General features: G+C 49.1%; 1 protein-coding gene and 1 non-coding gene across 3 annotated transcripts; one reads left to right on the forward strand and one right to left on the reverse strand.

Moving 5' to 3' along the window:
* Window positions 1-977: 977 nt before the first annotated feature.
* LOC114816029 (stonustoxin subunit alpha-like) lies at window positions 978-14,155 on the reverse strand. 2 transcript variants are annotated; one of them, XM_029077572.2, is made up of 5 exons: window positions 14,057-14,155; window positions 13,152-13,202; window positions 8,735-8,855; window positions 5,068-7,143; window positions 978-1,929 (listed from the first exon to the last, which is right to left on the reverse strand). In XM_029077572.2, exons 3-5 carry the CDS (start codon window positions 8,823-8,825, stop codon window positions 1,430-1,432), a joined length of 2,667 nt encoding a protein of 888 aa, XP_028933405.1. In that variant the 5' UTR covers window positions 8,826-8,855; window positions 13,152-13,202; window positions 14,057-14,155; the 3' UTR covers window positions 978-1,429. The 2 variants fall into 2 exon arrangements, with proteins under 2 accessions (XP_028933405.1, XP_028933404.1); XM_029077571.2 differs by lacking the exon at window positions 14,057-14,155 and having other exon boundaries at window positions 13,152-13,267.
* LOC114816351 lies at window positions 12,341-12,478 on the forward strand. Its single transcript, XR_003764114.1, has one exon. It is a non-coding gene; the product is annotated as a small nucleolar RNA SNORA7 (small nucleolar RNA).
* Window positions 14,156-14,704: the final 549 nt, after the last annotated feature.

A 14,704-nucleotide genomic window follows, 5' to 3' on the forward strand; every position in this document is an offset into this window, starting at 1 on the left:
CTTGCCCACAGTCACTCAGCTGACAAGTGGCAGAGCCGGGGGTCGAACTCATGACCTCTGACTCCGAAGCCCAGGCTCTTTCCACTGAGCCACGCTGCTTCTCCTTAGGGATCATAGGGTGTGAGGATATGAGGGAGAGGCATCAGAGGTGGGGGGCTTCAGGGGTCGGGGGCTGCAGGAGGCAGAGAATAAGTGGCGGTTGGGATTATCGCTGCTCGGTACACGGTCACTCATACATGACAGAGAACCGGCGTGGCTCAGTGGAAAGAGCCCGGGCTTGGGAGTCAGGTCGTGGGTTTGAATCCCGGCTCTGCCACTTGTCAGCTGTGTGACTGTGGGCAAGTCACTTCACTTCTTTGGGGCTCAGTTCCCTCATCTGTAAAATGGGGATTAAGACCGTGAGCCTTACGTGGGACAACCTGATTACCCTGTATCTACCCCAGCGCTTAGAACAGTCCTCTGCACATAGTAAGCACTTAACAAATACCAACATTATTATTTATTATGGCAACCACCTCTTGCCCGAGCAGCCCACTGGGACTCAGGCTTACCGTAAAATAATCAGGAAGACCTCAATTAACGAGCCCTGCCACTTTTTGCAGTGGACCCTTTAAGTGGTTGGGTTCCAGGTGGAGTCACCAGATAAGGAACTGCCAGTACTCTTAGGCAGATTAGCTTTCTCTTGGGGCGGGGTCTCTGAGCAAGTAAGTGTTTACTTGCTCCAGAAATTTTCGAGGATCCTTTCCAATCTCGGGGTTAAGGTTGGGGGGAGGCAAGAGAGCATGGACATCATAGGTTTTAAGGCCACAGAGGGACAGGATCCAGGTCTATTTCTCATGTGTGTGTGCTTTCCCAGCAATTGTAGAGTGCTCCGTGCACAGTAAGTGCTTAATTCTATTCCTACTATTACTATTATTATTGTCAGAGTAGTAGGGTGCCAGTCAAAGCATGAGCACAAGGAGAAACGAGAGGAGGAATGAATGGTTTTTTGGGAACTTTATTATTAGCATTAATTTTTTTTGAAGGCAGAAGAAATCAGCAGATGGGTTTCTACAAACAGAGACACTCCCCGAGCGGGCCCTGGGGAGGGTGGGAAGATAGAGGCTTCCGTCCTTGAAGCAGCAAGTGGATCAGTCTGGCAACTCGACATCTTGGGAGCCTCCCGTGGGGTTCGGAGGCAGGAGATTGTAGCCGACGGGGGAAGCAGAGGGGAAGATGGGCAGAGCCTTGGGGGAGCGAAAGAAATTTCAGGATGAAACCAGGTACAGGTTCCCCTTCATTGGTGAATAGGAGAGCAGTAGGGAGGCAGAGTCCTACTTAGACTATAAGCGAACTTATTCTCTTTGATCTACCCCGGGGTTTAGTACAGTGCTTCGTGCATACTAAGCACTTGACAAATGCCCTTACTGGGAGTGGTGGGGGGGTTGTCTCAGGATCTTAGGGTCATGCGGGTTCCCTGTCCCTGAAAACCAAGTAAAGGGAAGATTTTCTCTTTGAAACACGCGGGGTAAGTGTGGATCTCGTCCTGGGTTTCTGCATTAAAGAAAGTCACCTGGCCCTCTTCGTAATCAAGTAAGACCCCCACGACGCGTGGGACTTCTATGTTTGGGTCAGGTTCGTCACCGATGAGCACGTGGAATGGGGTGCAAATAGTCAGACTCCAAATGGTCTCCTCATGGCCTCGGCTACTCTTCCTCTCCACGGACTCCGTGGCCACCCCGATCTTGCACAGTCCCTTCCCTTCCACCTCCACCTCCCAGTAGTGCTGGCCCGAATTGAAGCCGGTGGAGCCCAGCACATAGGCTTCCCCTACAAATCTCTTGCGATGCTGGGACACCACCTGTGGTGGTATGACCCATTCCACAGATTTATTGCCCTGGGACAGGCACAGGTATTCGTTGGCAGTTTCTGGATCCAGCGAGAACCTCTCTGTAGAGAAAGAAACAGAGTCATTATGGCTGAGTGAGCGATAAATGGGGAGGAGAGGATATGGAATAACCAGAAAATCCAGTTGCTGCCAGCAGAGTCCCGAGTCCTGTCTGAGCTGATCCTTCTCCAGACCCCAGCGCTTTCCATCCCTCCATTAAAGGCTGGATTAATCCCATAATGTTACAGATTTCATCTTCCCCTTATTCTTCTCTCTTCCTTTTCCTTCCCTCTCCTCTGCTGTGTCTCTCTGCTCAGAGAGTACTCTCTCCTTCTGCTCACTCCCCTTTCAAGATAGGTTGACTGTTGTTATTGTTTAAATGGTATCTGTTAAGCGCTCGCTCTTTGCCTGGCAGTGTACTAAGCGTTTGGGCAGATACAAGCTAATCAGGAGGACACAGTCCGTGACCCACCTGGGGCTCACAGCCTTAATCCCCATTTTACAGATAAGGTAACTGAGGCACAGAGATATTGACACCCATGCCCATCATCCTCGCCAGTTGTTCCAGATATTTAGATCCCTCCTCAGGCTCCCTGTCCCCCCACCTCCCCTATTCCTTGCCCCCAGTGATCTGGCCATCTACTTTATTAAGAAAATGAACACCAACAGGTATAAGCTTCCCAAAATCACCCCTCCCCCTCCTCCCGGCCCCCTCTTCAACTTTCCCATCCTTCTCAGTAGTATCTCCAGAGGAGATCTCCTGCCTCCTCTCAAATGCCGCTGACTCCACATGCACTTTGGACCCCATTCCTTCGCACCTTGTAAAAACTCTCGCCCCTTTCCTCCTGCCCTCCTTAGCAGCCATCTCTAACCGTTCACTCTCCAATGGCTTCTTCCCCACTACCTTCAAACATGCCCAGATCTCCCCGATCCTAAAAAACACCTTTTCTTGATCCCACAGCTCCCTCCAGTTATTGCCCCATTTCCTTCCTACTTTTCCTCTCCAAACTCCTTGAGCGAGTCTGTCTCAAATTCCTCTCCTCCAACCGTTTCCTGGACCCCCTCCAATCTGGCTTCCATCCCTTCACTCCACTGAAACCTCCCTCTCAAAGGTCACCAACGATCTCCTTTTTGCCAAATCCAATGGTTCTTATTCCATCCTAATCCTCCTCAACTTCTCAGCTGCCTTTGACACTGCGGACCATCCCCTTCTCCTCGGTATGTTATCCAACCTTGACTTCACTGACTCCATCCTCTCCTGCTTCTCTTCTTATCTCACTGGCCATTCATTCTCATTCTCCTTTGTGGGTTCCTCCTCCGCCTCCCGTCCCCTAACTGTGGGGGCCCCTCGAGGCTCAGTTCTCGGGCCCCTCCTTTCCTCCATCTACACTCATTCCCTTGGAGAACTCGTTCACTCCCATGGGCTTCACCTACCATCTCTATGCAGATTTTACCCAAATCTACATCTCCTCCCCTAATCTCTCTCCCTCCCTTCAGGCTCACATCTTCTCCTGCCTTCAGGACATCTGTACTTGGATGTCCTCCCACCACCTAAAACTCAACATGTCCAAAACAGAGCTCCTTATTTTCCCTCCCAATCCCTGTCCTCTCCCGAATTTTCCTGTCACTGTAGATGGCACAACCATCCTTTCCATCTCACAAGACCGTAACCTTGGTATCATCCTTGACTCTTCTCTCTCATTCAACCCACATATTCAATCCATCACCAAATCCTGTCGGTATCATCTTCACAACATCACTAAGATCCACCCTTTTCTCTCCATCCAAATCATTACCATGTTAGTACACTCAACCTATCCCGCCTAGATTACTGCATCAGCCTCCTTTCTGACTTCCCAACCTCTCTGCCTCTCCTCACTCCAGTCCATATTTCACTCCATTGCCTGGATTATCTTTCTACAGAAACGCTCAGAGCACGTCCCCCTCCCCTTCTCAAAAATCTCCAGGGGTTGCCTATCCACCTCCATATCAAACAAAAACTCCTCACTATTGGATTTAAAGCTCTCCATCACCTTGCCCCCTCCTACCTCACCTCGCTTCTCTCCTTCTACAACCCAGCCCACGAACACTCCGCTCCTCTCGTGCTAACCTTCTCGCTATGCCTCCATCTCGCCTGTCTCGCCGCTGACCCCTGGTCCACATCCTACCTCTGACTTGGAATGCCCTCCCTCCTCAAATCCACCTGACAATCACTCTGCCCCCATTCAAAGCCCTGCTGAAGGTGAACTTCTTCCAAGAGGCCTTCCCAGACTAAACCCCACTTTTTCTCATCTCCCACTCCCTGCCACGGCACCCTGACTTGCTCCCTCTGCTCTTTCCTCTTTTCCCCACTCTACAGCCCTTATGTATATATCTGGCTGTCATTTTATTAATTTATACTGATGCCTGTTTACTTGTGTTGATGTCTGTCTCCTCATGCCCCCGTCCCACCCCTAGACTGTGAGCTCATTGTGAGCAGGTATTGTCTCTCTTTATTGCTGAATTGTAGTTCCCCAAGTGCTTAGTACAGTGCTCTGCACACAGTAAGCACTCATGAAATACAATTGAATGATGAATTAATGAATGAAGTGACTTGCTTAAATTCACACAGCAGACAAGTGGAAGAGCTGGGATTAGAACCCAGGTCCTTCTGACTATCAGGGCCAGGTTCTATCTATTAGACCATGGTGCTGGGGCTGCAGCTGAGCGGAACCCAGCAGGGTCAGGCTATGGCTCCTCCCTCCCAACCTGAAGAGGCAGGCTGAGAGCCTCGTCCCCAGTGGGTAGGGGAGAGTTGAATTGACTGGCTACCACCGCAGGAGCCAGGAGGGTGCGGCTCAGAGTCTCTCTCTAGTTTGTTTCCTGCTCCTGCTTCCAGCCTCAGTGCCCTTTTATCCACCCAAGTGACTCTTCAAGAGCAGGAAGGGGGAAGTCACTGCCCCTCTAGACCAGGGAACTCTGTGCTCTGTCCACAGATGAACTGACCCTGGCCTGAATCAGGACACTATTTGGGGAGAGATGACACAGGCGCAGGCAGGAAGACGACTCCATCTCATTTCTGAGCCTGCAGGGGAAAGCTGGGTGGGCATGGGAGAACGAGTCAGCGTCCTGAGAAGGTTTGGTGCCGATAAGTACGTTGTGAGATTCATTAGCCACAGGAGAAAAAGTTTCAGGGCAAAGATGAACAGACTTTATCTCACCTTTTTTTCTTATGGTGGAGACCAGTATCTCCTCGCTGGGGTCACCGATACGCTTGCTCTTGCTGGGGTCACTGATATCCTCGTTCACGCACACGGCTGACACTCGGAACCTGTAGAGTGACTGAGTTTTCAATTCACTGATGTCGCAGGTCTCCTTTTCTTTTTCGATTGTCTGTTGTCTCCATTCTCTCCATCCCTGCTCACCGGCTCCCCCGGCCTCCTCTCTGAATTCCACCCTGTACTCCAAGATCACAGTTTTCTTTGATTTGTCTTTTGGTGTCTGCCAACTTAGGGTCACCACCTGTTGTGACTTGAGAACCGCTGAAAGTTTTTCAGGGGGACCGATGGGAAGGGTCTCCACAGGGTCACTCACATTGCTTTGGCTCCTCCATGATCCATACAAATCAGTAATTCTGAACTCATATTGGGTGCTTGGAATTAACCCGGTTATTGAGATCTTTTCCTCGTTCCTGTCCACCATCTTGCCCTGCCAGTCTTCCTGGTCTTTTATTCGGTACTCTAGCCAATAACCCTTTATCTCCTCTCTTTCCTCCCTCGTTGGGGTCAGTACAAACTGGACATGGTCATGCCTCACCCTAACAATCTGGGGAAGAGAGGGGATGGAGGGAAGTTCAAAGTTGGTGTCAATCAGTTCTCCCTGTTCATAGAGATAAATTGAAGCTGCTGGAATGTCTTCGTTTTGCTCAGATGCCACAATGAACCGAATCTTCCCATTAGAGCTGTTGGCCTTCGCAAATTGTAGAAAAGATATGACAGTTTTCCGTAATTTCTTCTGGATTCCCTTCTGTCTGAACCACAAACTGAATTTGGGTTTCTGCAGGGCAGTACTGGATGGTGGCAGATCCTGAGTTCCTTGCACTGAGTTTTTTTGAAACCAGAGACTCAACTCGGATAGATAAGGCACTTCTTCCGGCAATGAGGTGAAGGTGAAAGCAAAAACAAAGTTAACGTTTGGGTCAAAGAGAACTTTATCTCGTTCATTCTCAGGAAGAGCAATAGCTACTTCCTCAAGCAGAACCAGGTAGGCATTCACAAAATTAATCTCCCCCTCGCTTCGATTTAGAAATTCACTGATTCTTTGGGCACCTAAGGGTGATTGTTCTTTCCTGGCCAAGAGCTCCGCCAAGCTTTCTTCCTGTTTCCCTCCACCCCGGATGTGAGGTAAGATGCTTGACAGTTGTTTCTGGAACATGAGTTTGTATAGCCGACCGAGCTCTTGGAACCTCTCAGCCCTGCCTCTGATTTCAGGAAATGCTGCTGCCTTTGAGGCCAACATGTCGTTGCCCCTGGTGAGACAATCCGTCAGCCCTTCCAGCGCGGCCTGAGTCTCATTAACCAGAGTGATGCTGATCTCTCGGACCAGCTTGGCGGCTTTGGAATCCAGCTTCTCCAGCGGGTATAGCCAGGCCATCACCGGCACGGCCTTCTCTCCGTTCTCTCCGAGCAGCTTGGGAAGGGAGGAATAGACCTCTATGGCCTCATTGTACGTTTTTGGAGTGTTATTCAGGGCAAAGTCCCCGTAGAACGTACAGCGGAAATTCTCTATGTTATTCTTACCTCCCTCTTTCACACTGGCAGATCCTTCCCCTTCAATCGACATGAAAGGGATCTTGGTCACGGACACTTTGAGGCTTCCCTGTATGTCCCGTACATTCTCAGTGGAGGAGACTTCCCGGTCAAACACGAAGAAAGCCTGAGCCCCGAACAGGACTCCCGTCACCACGTGGGTGGCGGTGCCATTATCGAACACCTCCGGATACGTGATGTTCTGCCGGCCCAGGTGCTTCATCGTCAGCTGCTTGAACTCGGTGGTGGTGGAGTAGTGGAGCGTGACCCTGGCCTGGCGCTTGGATGTCTTGGTGTCGTTCACGTATTTGGCTGATCCTTCCACACTGACCAGCCCCCCCAGGAAACTCGCCTTCAGAGAGGCGCTGATGCTGAGAGCGCTGGACTTCTCTTCCAGGGAGTCGGAGGCGATGATGTGGAATTCCGTCCTGTGCTGGGGCTGGGAGCGCATGTCCTTTTCGGTGTCATTGATATCCCACAAGGTGACACCTGGAAAATGAAAAGAATCAGAGCCAGACAGTGTCAGTGGAGAGAGGATAATACTGGAAATTCCCCATCCGCTCCTCTCCCCAGTTCAATGGGTGAGGGGAGAAATCTTCCCTTACTTCTCGGATTTTCTACTACAACTCAGCCCGTACACTTCACTCCTCTATTACCAACCTACTCACTGTAACGATCTCATCTATTTCACCACCATTCCCTCATCCATGTCCTGCCTCTGGCTTGGAACGTCCCCCCAACACCTTCTTATCTGACAGAGGATCACTCTCCCTTCAAAGCCTTATTAAAATCACATCCAAGAGGCCTTCCCCAACTAAATCCTCATTTCCTCTTCTCTCACTCCCTTCTGCACCATGCTTGCACTTAGTTTGGCACCTTTTATTTACCCCAACCCCTGCCCCACAATTCACGGGTATATAACTGTGATTTGCTGATTTAAATTAATATCTGCCCCCCACTCCAGACTCTAACCTCACTGTGGGCAGAGATCGTGTCTACCAACTCTGTATCTACCAGCTTCTTATCTTCCCACACAAACGCTGACCTCACCGTCACTTTCCCATCACTGTAGATGGTATCCCCATCCTTCCTGTATCCCACGCGCGTAACCTTGGCTTTATCCTTTTCTCCTCTGTCTCATTCAACTCAGCCCCACAGCACTTAGGTGCATATCTGTGTTTTATATTTATTTGTATTGATGTCCGTCTCCCCTCCTTCTTTAGACTGTGGGCTCATTCTGGCCAGGGAATGTCACTGTTGCTCTATTGTACTTTCCCAAGAGCTTATCACAGTGCTGAGCACTCAGTAAGCACTTCATAAATATGATTGAATAAATATGCAATCCATTACTATTATCAATCCATCATTTCTTGCTCCCTTTATTCATCCTCTTTCCCAGCCCCACTGCACTTATGTACATATCAGTCATTTATTCATTTATATTCATATTAATGTCTGTCTCCTTCTCTAAACTGTGAGCTCCTTGTGGGCAGGGAATGTGTCTGTCTACTGTTACATTGTACTCGCCCAAGCACTTAATGCAGTGAATGAATGAGCGAATGAATGAATGAACTCTGTTATACCGTACTCTCCCGAGTGCTTAGTACGGTGTTCCTTAATACATACTGTTGATGATTGATAGATTTTAACTTGAACCTCGAGAGTTCCCATCTGTTTGGTGTCCCACTTCTTTTCTCAGGGCTCTTTTTGAATCCTGTGGGCTTTTAGACTGTGAGCCCATTGTTGAGCAGGGATTGTCTCTATCTGTTGCCGAACTGTACATTCCAAGCGCTTAGTACGGTGCTCTGCACGTAGTAAGCTTTAAATAAATAGTACTGAATGAATGATGGATCCTTTTCCTGACACCCATGTGGTCAAATGGGATAAATCCCTGTTCCCCCTCCTTCTTAAACTGTGAGCCCCATGTGAGATGGGGACTGTGTCCAACGTAATTAACTTACATCTATCCCAGAACTTAGAACAGGGGTTGCACATTGTAAGTGCTCAACAAATACCATTAAAAAAAACCCCCAAACAATGGAGCCGTCTGTCACCCTAAGAGGGTTGGCTGAACGCGTACCTGGGACAAAGCGGTCGTCTCGGCAGTCGTACAGCATCCCCAGTTGCAGGGGACGCCCCAGAGTCGGCATCTCGATGGCTTTAAGATCCATGGTCCTTCCACGAGAAGAGCAGGTCTTGACCTGAAACACAGTCCCAGCAATGGCGAGGCTCAGGGTAGACTTGGTGTGACCCTTCAGGACCTGGGTAGATGGATCTCCACCTTTATGACAGGTGGTTAGCTCTGATAAACACACCACTTACCTTCTGGCACCAACCTAAGAGGTGTGGATCCCTTAATTCTGAAGACCCACAAGGTCACCCCCAGAAGCATGGGGATGGCTGCAAGAAGACTTGGATGGATCTTGTTACACGGTCCCTCCCTCCCCACTCAGGGTGGCCACCGAAGGGGGAGGATCATGAAGTAGAATATCTGGGGAGGCGTCAGTGGATCAGGCAGTCAATCGTATTTATTGAGTGCTTACTGTATGCGGACCACTGAGCTAGGTGCTTGGGAGAGTGCAGTAGACCAATATAGCAGATGCATTCCTTGCCCACAGCAAGCTTACAGTCTGGGGGGGGAGACAGACAGCAATATAAATAAATAATTGAGAGATATGGACATGAGTGCTGTGGGGCTGGAATGGGGGATGACTAAAGGGAGCAAATCAGGGCAACGCAGAAGAGAGTGGGAGAAGAGGAAAGGGGGGCTTAGTCAGGGAAGGCCTCTTGGAGGAGATGGGCCTCATCCACCCCAGAACTCAAGTGCCTGCCCATAGTAAGTGCTTAACAAATCCCATAATAATAATAATGTTATTATTATTACATTATTTGGTATCTGGTATTTGTTAAGCCCTCACTATATTATTATTATTAATAGTAGTAAGCACATACTATGTGCCAGACACGGTACTAAGTGGTGGGGTAAGTACAAGATGATCAGGTTGGACACAGTCTGACCGTATTCAATCTATTACTAAATCCTGACGGTTCGATCTTTACAACATCGCTCAGATCCACCCTTTCTTCTCCGTCCAAACTGGACCACTTTAATCCAATCACATATGCTATCCCACATTGATTAATGTATCAGCCTCCTGGCTGACTTCCCAGCCTCCTGTCTCTCCCCACTCCGGTTATTCATTCACTAGTTATTTATTGAGCGCTTACTATGTGCAGAGCACTGTACTAAACTTCACTGTGCTGCTCGGATCATTTTTCTACAGAAACATTCAGGCCACGTTTCTCCTCCCCTCAAGAACCTCTCGTGGTTGCCCATCCACCTCAGGATCAAATAGGAACTACTTGCCGTTGGCTTTAAAGCACTCAATGACCTTGCCCCCTGCTACCTTAGCTTTGCTTCTCTCCTACTATAACCCAGACCGGTCACTTCACTCCTCTAGTGCTAACCTTCTCACCGTACCTCTACCTCATCTTTCTCACCACTGACCTCTCACCCACATCCTGCCTCTGGCCTGGAGCTCCCTGCCTCCTCATATCTGACAAAAAGTGACTCTTCCCCGCTTTAAAGCCTTATTGAAGGCCCATCTCCTCCAAGAGGTCTTTCTGACTAAGCCCTCTTTCCTTTTTCTTCCACTCCCTTCTGCATCACCCTGACTCTCTCCCTTTATTCATTCATTCATTCAATAGTATTTATTGAGTGCTTACTATGTGCAGAGCACTGTACTAGGCACTTGGAATGTACAATTTGACAACAGATAGAGACAATCCTTACCCATTGATGGGCTTACAGTCTAGTCAGAGGAGACAGACAGACAAAAACAATAGCAATAAATAGAATCAAGGGGATGTACACCTCATTAACAAAATAAATAAGGTAATAAAGACATATACAAATGAGCAAATGAGCACAGTGCTGAGGGAAGGGGAAGGGAGAGGAGGAGGAGCAGAGGGAAAGAGGGGAAAGGAGGCTTAGCTGAGGGGAGGTGAAGGGGGGGCAGAGAGGCAGCAGAGGGAAAAGGAGTAGCTCAGTCTGGGAAGGCCTCTTGGAGGAGGTGAGCTCTCAGTAGGGCTTTGAAGAGGGGAAGAGAGTCAGTTTGGCAGAGGTGAGGAGGGAGGGCATTCCGGGACAGCGGGAGGACGTGGGCCAGGGGTCGACGGAGGGATAGGCGAGAACGGGGGATGGTGAGGAGGTGAGCGGCAGAAGAGCGGAGCGTGCGGGGTGGGCAGTAGAAAGAGAGAAGGGAGGTGAAGTAGGAGGGGGCAAGGTGATGGAAAGCCTTGAAGCCCAGAGTGAGAAGTTTTTGTTTCGTGAAGAGGTTAATAGGCAACCACTGGAGGTTTTTAAGGAGGGGAGTGACATGCTCAGAGCGTTTCTGCAGGAAGATGATCCGGCAGTGGAGTGAAGAATAGAATGGAGTGGGGAGAGACAGGAGGAAGGGAGATCAGAGAGAAGGCTGACACAATAATCCAGCCGGGATATTATGAGAGCCTGTACCGGTAAGATAGCCGTTTGGATGGAGAGAAAAGTGTGGATCTTGGCGATATTATAAAGGTGAGACCGGCAGGCCTTGGTGACGGATTGGATGTGTGGGGTGAACGAGAGAGCCGAGTCAAGGATGACACGAGGTTGCGGGCTTGAGAGACGGGAAGGATGGTCGTACCGTCCACAGTGACAGGGAAGTCAGGAAGAGGACAGGGCTTGGGAGGGAAGATAAGGAGCTCAGTTTTGGACATGTAGAGTTTTAGGTGGCGGGCAGACATCCAGGTGGAGACGTCCTGGAGGCAGGAGGAGATACGAACCTGAAGGGAGGGGGAGAGGACAGGGGCAGAGATGTAGATCGGTGTGTCATCTGCATAGAGATGATAGTTGAAGCCGTGGGAGCGAACGAGTTCACCAAAGAAGTGACTGCAAATGGAGAACAGAAGAGGGCCAAGAACTGACCCTTGAGGAACCTCTACTGTTAGAGGACTGGAGGGGGAGGAGAAACCTGCGAAGGAGAATGAGAATGAACGGCCAGAAAGATAAGAGGAGAACCAGGAGAGGACAGAGTCCGTGAAGCCAAGGTGAGATAAGGTGTGGAGGAGAAGGGGATGGTCTACAGTATCAAAGGCAGCTGAGAGGTCGAGAAGGATTAAGATAGAGTAGGAACCATTGGCTTTGGCAAGAAGGAGGTCATGGGTGACCTTTGAGAGAGCAGTCTCATCCCCCGCACCCAGCCCCACAGCACTTATGTCCATATCCATTATTTATTTTTTTATATTCCTGTCTACCTTCCCCTCTAGACTGTAAGCTCGTTGTGGGCAGGGAATATGTCTGTTGCATTGTTTATTGTACTTTCCCAATCGCTTAGTAAAGTGCTCTGCACCTAGTAAACTCTCAGGAAATACTATTGACTGACTGATAAGGACTATATTAGCCCTCCCTTCTGGCTGACTGCTTACGCAATTGGGTCTGAGCTCCCCCGAAGCATTTCCATACACACCCTACCTCCAACCCCACAGCACTTATGTCCACTTCCTACTAGTTTGTCACTTCCCCTAGTTATAATTCATTTTAATGTCTGTCTCCCCTGCTCGATTGTAAGCTCCATGAAAACAGGGATCATGTCTACCAACTCTATTGTATTGTATTTTCCCAAGAGTTTAGCACAATGCTAAGCATACAGTCCTCTCACTATGGCACCTGGAGAGTTTCCAATACTCTACCGGTCTCGGCTACGGGAGGGAAAGTCAAACAGAGGCATACCCATTCCACTCCCAGCTTGGTCAGTGGCTAGCAAGTGGAAGGCCATCTGCTACAAGTCAAAATTCACCTGTGCTGGGCAGCAGCGGCACGGGAAAGAGTCGAGGGCGGAGATTCAAGTTTACCATGTGGAAGGAGGTGATGGTAAACCACTTTTTTATTTTTATCAAAGAAACTCCATGGATACACTACCAGAATGATTGCAGGTGAAGTTGGGGCCTTCTGGGAGAGCTGTGTCCATGGAGTCGCTATGGGGCAGAGATGACTCAATAGCATAAGGCAAAGACACAGATGCATGCAGTAAGCGCTCAGTAAGCATGATTGATTGATTGATTGGTTGATTGATGAATGGATGGATGGGGGGGGAATGTGATTCGGAATCTGTATGGAAAAATCCGGCTTCCAGAAACAAGGAAATGCCCATTCAGCTTCTGAAAATCGCAGCTCAGTCGGCCCCTTTTTTTCCTCCACTGAGTTCCTCGTGGACAAGGGACTCAATCTAAGCCCCCGGAGGGGACGGGGGTGAGGGGAGGAGGAGAAACAGGACAGACAGCAGCAGCAGCAGCAGAGTCGGGACTCTCTCCCTCCTCTTGAACCCCTTTCATTACCACCTTTGCTCTCTGAGCCTCTCTACTATGCCTGCACCCCACCCCCAGTTTATGCACCCCAGGGACTGAGTGGGCAGTAGCCACCCCCCTTAATCTCCTCAACCCAGGCAAGGTCCCCAACTCACCTTCTCACAGGCAAAATTTGTAGCGAGATTCCGACAGCTGTTACTTCTTTCCTAGGAACAGAAGAGGAGTGACTTCTGTTGAATGCTCTGTCCAAAATCTGCTTTCACTCTCTGTTCCCTGAAGAATGCAACTATTGTCCCAGTAAAATTACTCTATCCAATGACATCATGACATAGTAAGAAGTAGGAAGCAAAGCAGTTAACTGGTTCAACCCAAAGTGGTGCCAGGCTGGTGGACTCTGGTCCTCAGAGGAAAGAAAATTGGCCGCGATCTCTCTTTAAATAATAATAATGACGATGGTATTTGTTAAGCACTTACTATGTGCCAACCACTGTTCTAAGCACTAAGGTAGATACAAGGGCTCACAGTTTTAATCCCCATTTTACAGATGAGATAACAGACACAGAGAAGTTAAGTGACTTGCCCAAAGTCACACAGGTGACAAGTGGCAGAGGCGGCATTAGAACACACGACCCCTGACTCCCAAGCCCATGCTCTTTCTACTAGGCCATGCTGCTCTTTCACCCTGACACTCATTGTTCGGAGATGGGTTCATTCGGGAATCGGCACGGCGAGAGAGAGAGCGGGGACAGAGAGGCTGAGTTTTATACAAAATTGATTCCGCAAGGCGAATCGAATTATTTGATTATTTTGGAGCTGACAAATTGAATTATTTGATTATTTTGTACGCCCCTTTTGGGAGGCCCCTTTCCGGAGGAATATAATTATTTAATATTAGAGCTTCCCTATCGGGAGGAATATACTTATGTGTTACTTGCGCTTGGAAAAGCACCAGCTACCGTCCACGATCGCTTCCCACCTGGGATGAATCTATTTATGTGGTACACACCAGTGGTGAAGCAGCCTAGCTTCCAGACCCATAAGCGTTCAGCAAGACACTCACCCATTCTACAGCTCGTCACTTGGTACGGGCAGAGCGGACGTCTGGTTCTGCTACCCAGAAGGTCAGAGGCTGCAGGTATCAATTACTTGTGCTTCTAGGCATTTTCTGGGAGAGATGTATCCATGGAGTCGTTATGGGTTGGAAATGACTCGACAGCATCAGGCAAAGATACAAATGCATTCAGAAAGCGCTCAATAAACGTGATGGATTGATTGGTTGATTGACGGATGGATGGTTGGGGAAAGTGCTTAAAAAATACGATTGAATGGATGAATGAATGAACGCTGTCCACTGGAGCTTTCACTTTCTGATTCAACCACAATCTCTTATTTTTGGGAAATGACCCTCCTACTGGGAACAGAGAAGAGGCATTGCCTAACGGAAAGAGTACGAGTCAAGGAGTCAGCAAACCGAGTTCTAATCCTGGCTCTGCCACTAGGCTGTTGTGTGACCTTGGACAAGTCACTTAGCTTCTCTGGGCCTCAGTTCCCTCATCTGTAAAATAGGGATAAAAACTAAGCCCCATATGGGACAGGGATTGTGTCCAAACTGATTAGCTTGTTCCTGCCCCAGTGCTTAACAAAGGAAACACTCAACAAATGCCATTTTTTTTTTCAAAAAAGCACAGTAGGGAAGGAAATTTTCTCA

Source organism: Ornithorhynchus anatinus, chromosome 13 (genome assembly GCF_004115215.2).
Source record: "Ornithorhynchus anatinus isolate Pmale09 chromosome 13, mOrnAna1.pri.v4, whole genome shotgun sequence".
Classification (NCBI taxonomy): Eukaryota; Metazoa; Chordata; class Mammalia; order Monotremata; family Ornithorhynchidae; genus Ornithorhynchus; species Ornithorhynchus anatinus.

Excerpts from the sequence above, each read along its gene's own strand:
- LOC114816029 (XM_029077572.2), bottom strand. The coding sequence starts at position 8,825 with ATGGATCTTAAAGCCATCGAGATGCCGACTCTGGGGCGTCCCCTGCAA. Across the intron at positions 7,144-8,734 it reads AGACGACCGCTTTGTCCCAG|GTGTCACCTTGTGGGATATC; the intron begins GTACGCGTTCAG and ends TTCATTTTCCAG. Across the intron at positions 1,930-5,067 it reads CTCCACCATAAGAAAAAAAG|AGAGGTTCTCGCTGGATCCA; the intron begins GTGAGATAAAGT and ends CTTTCTCTACAG.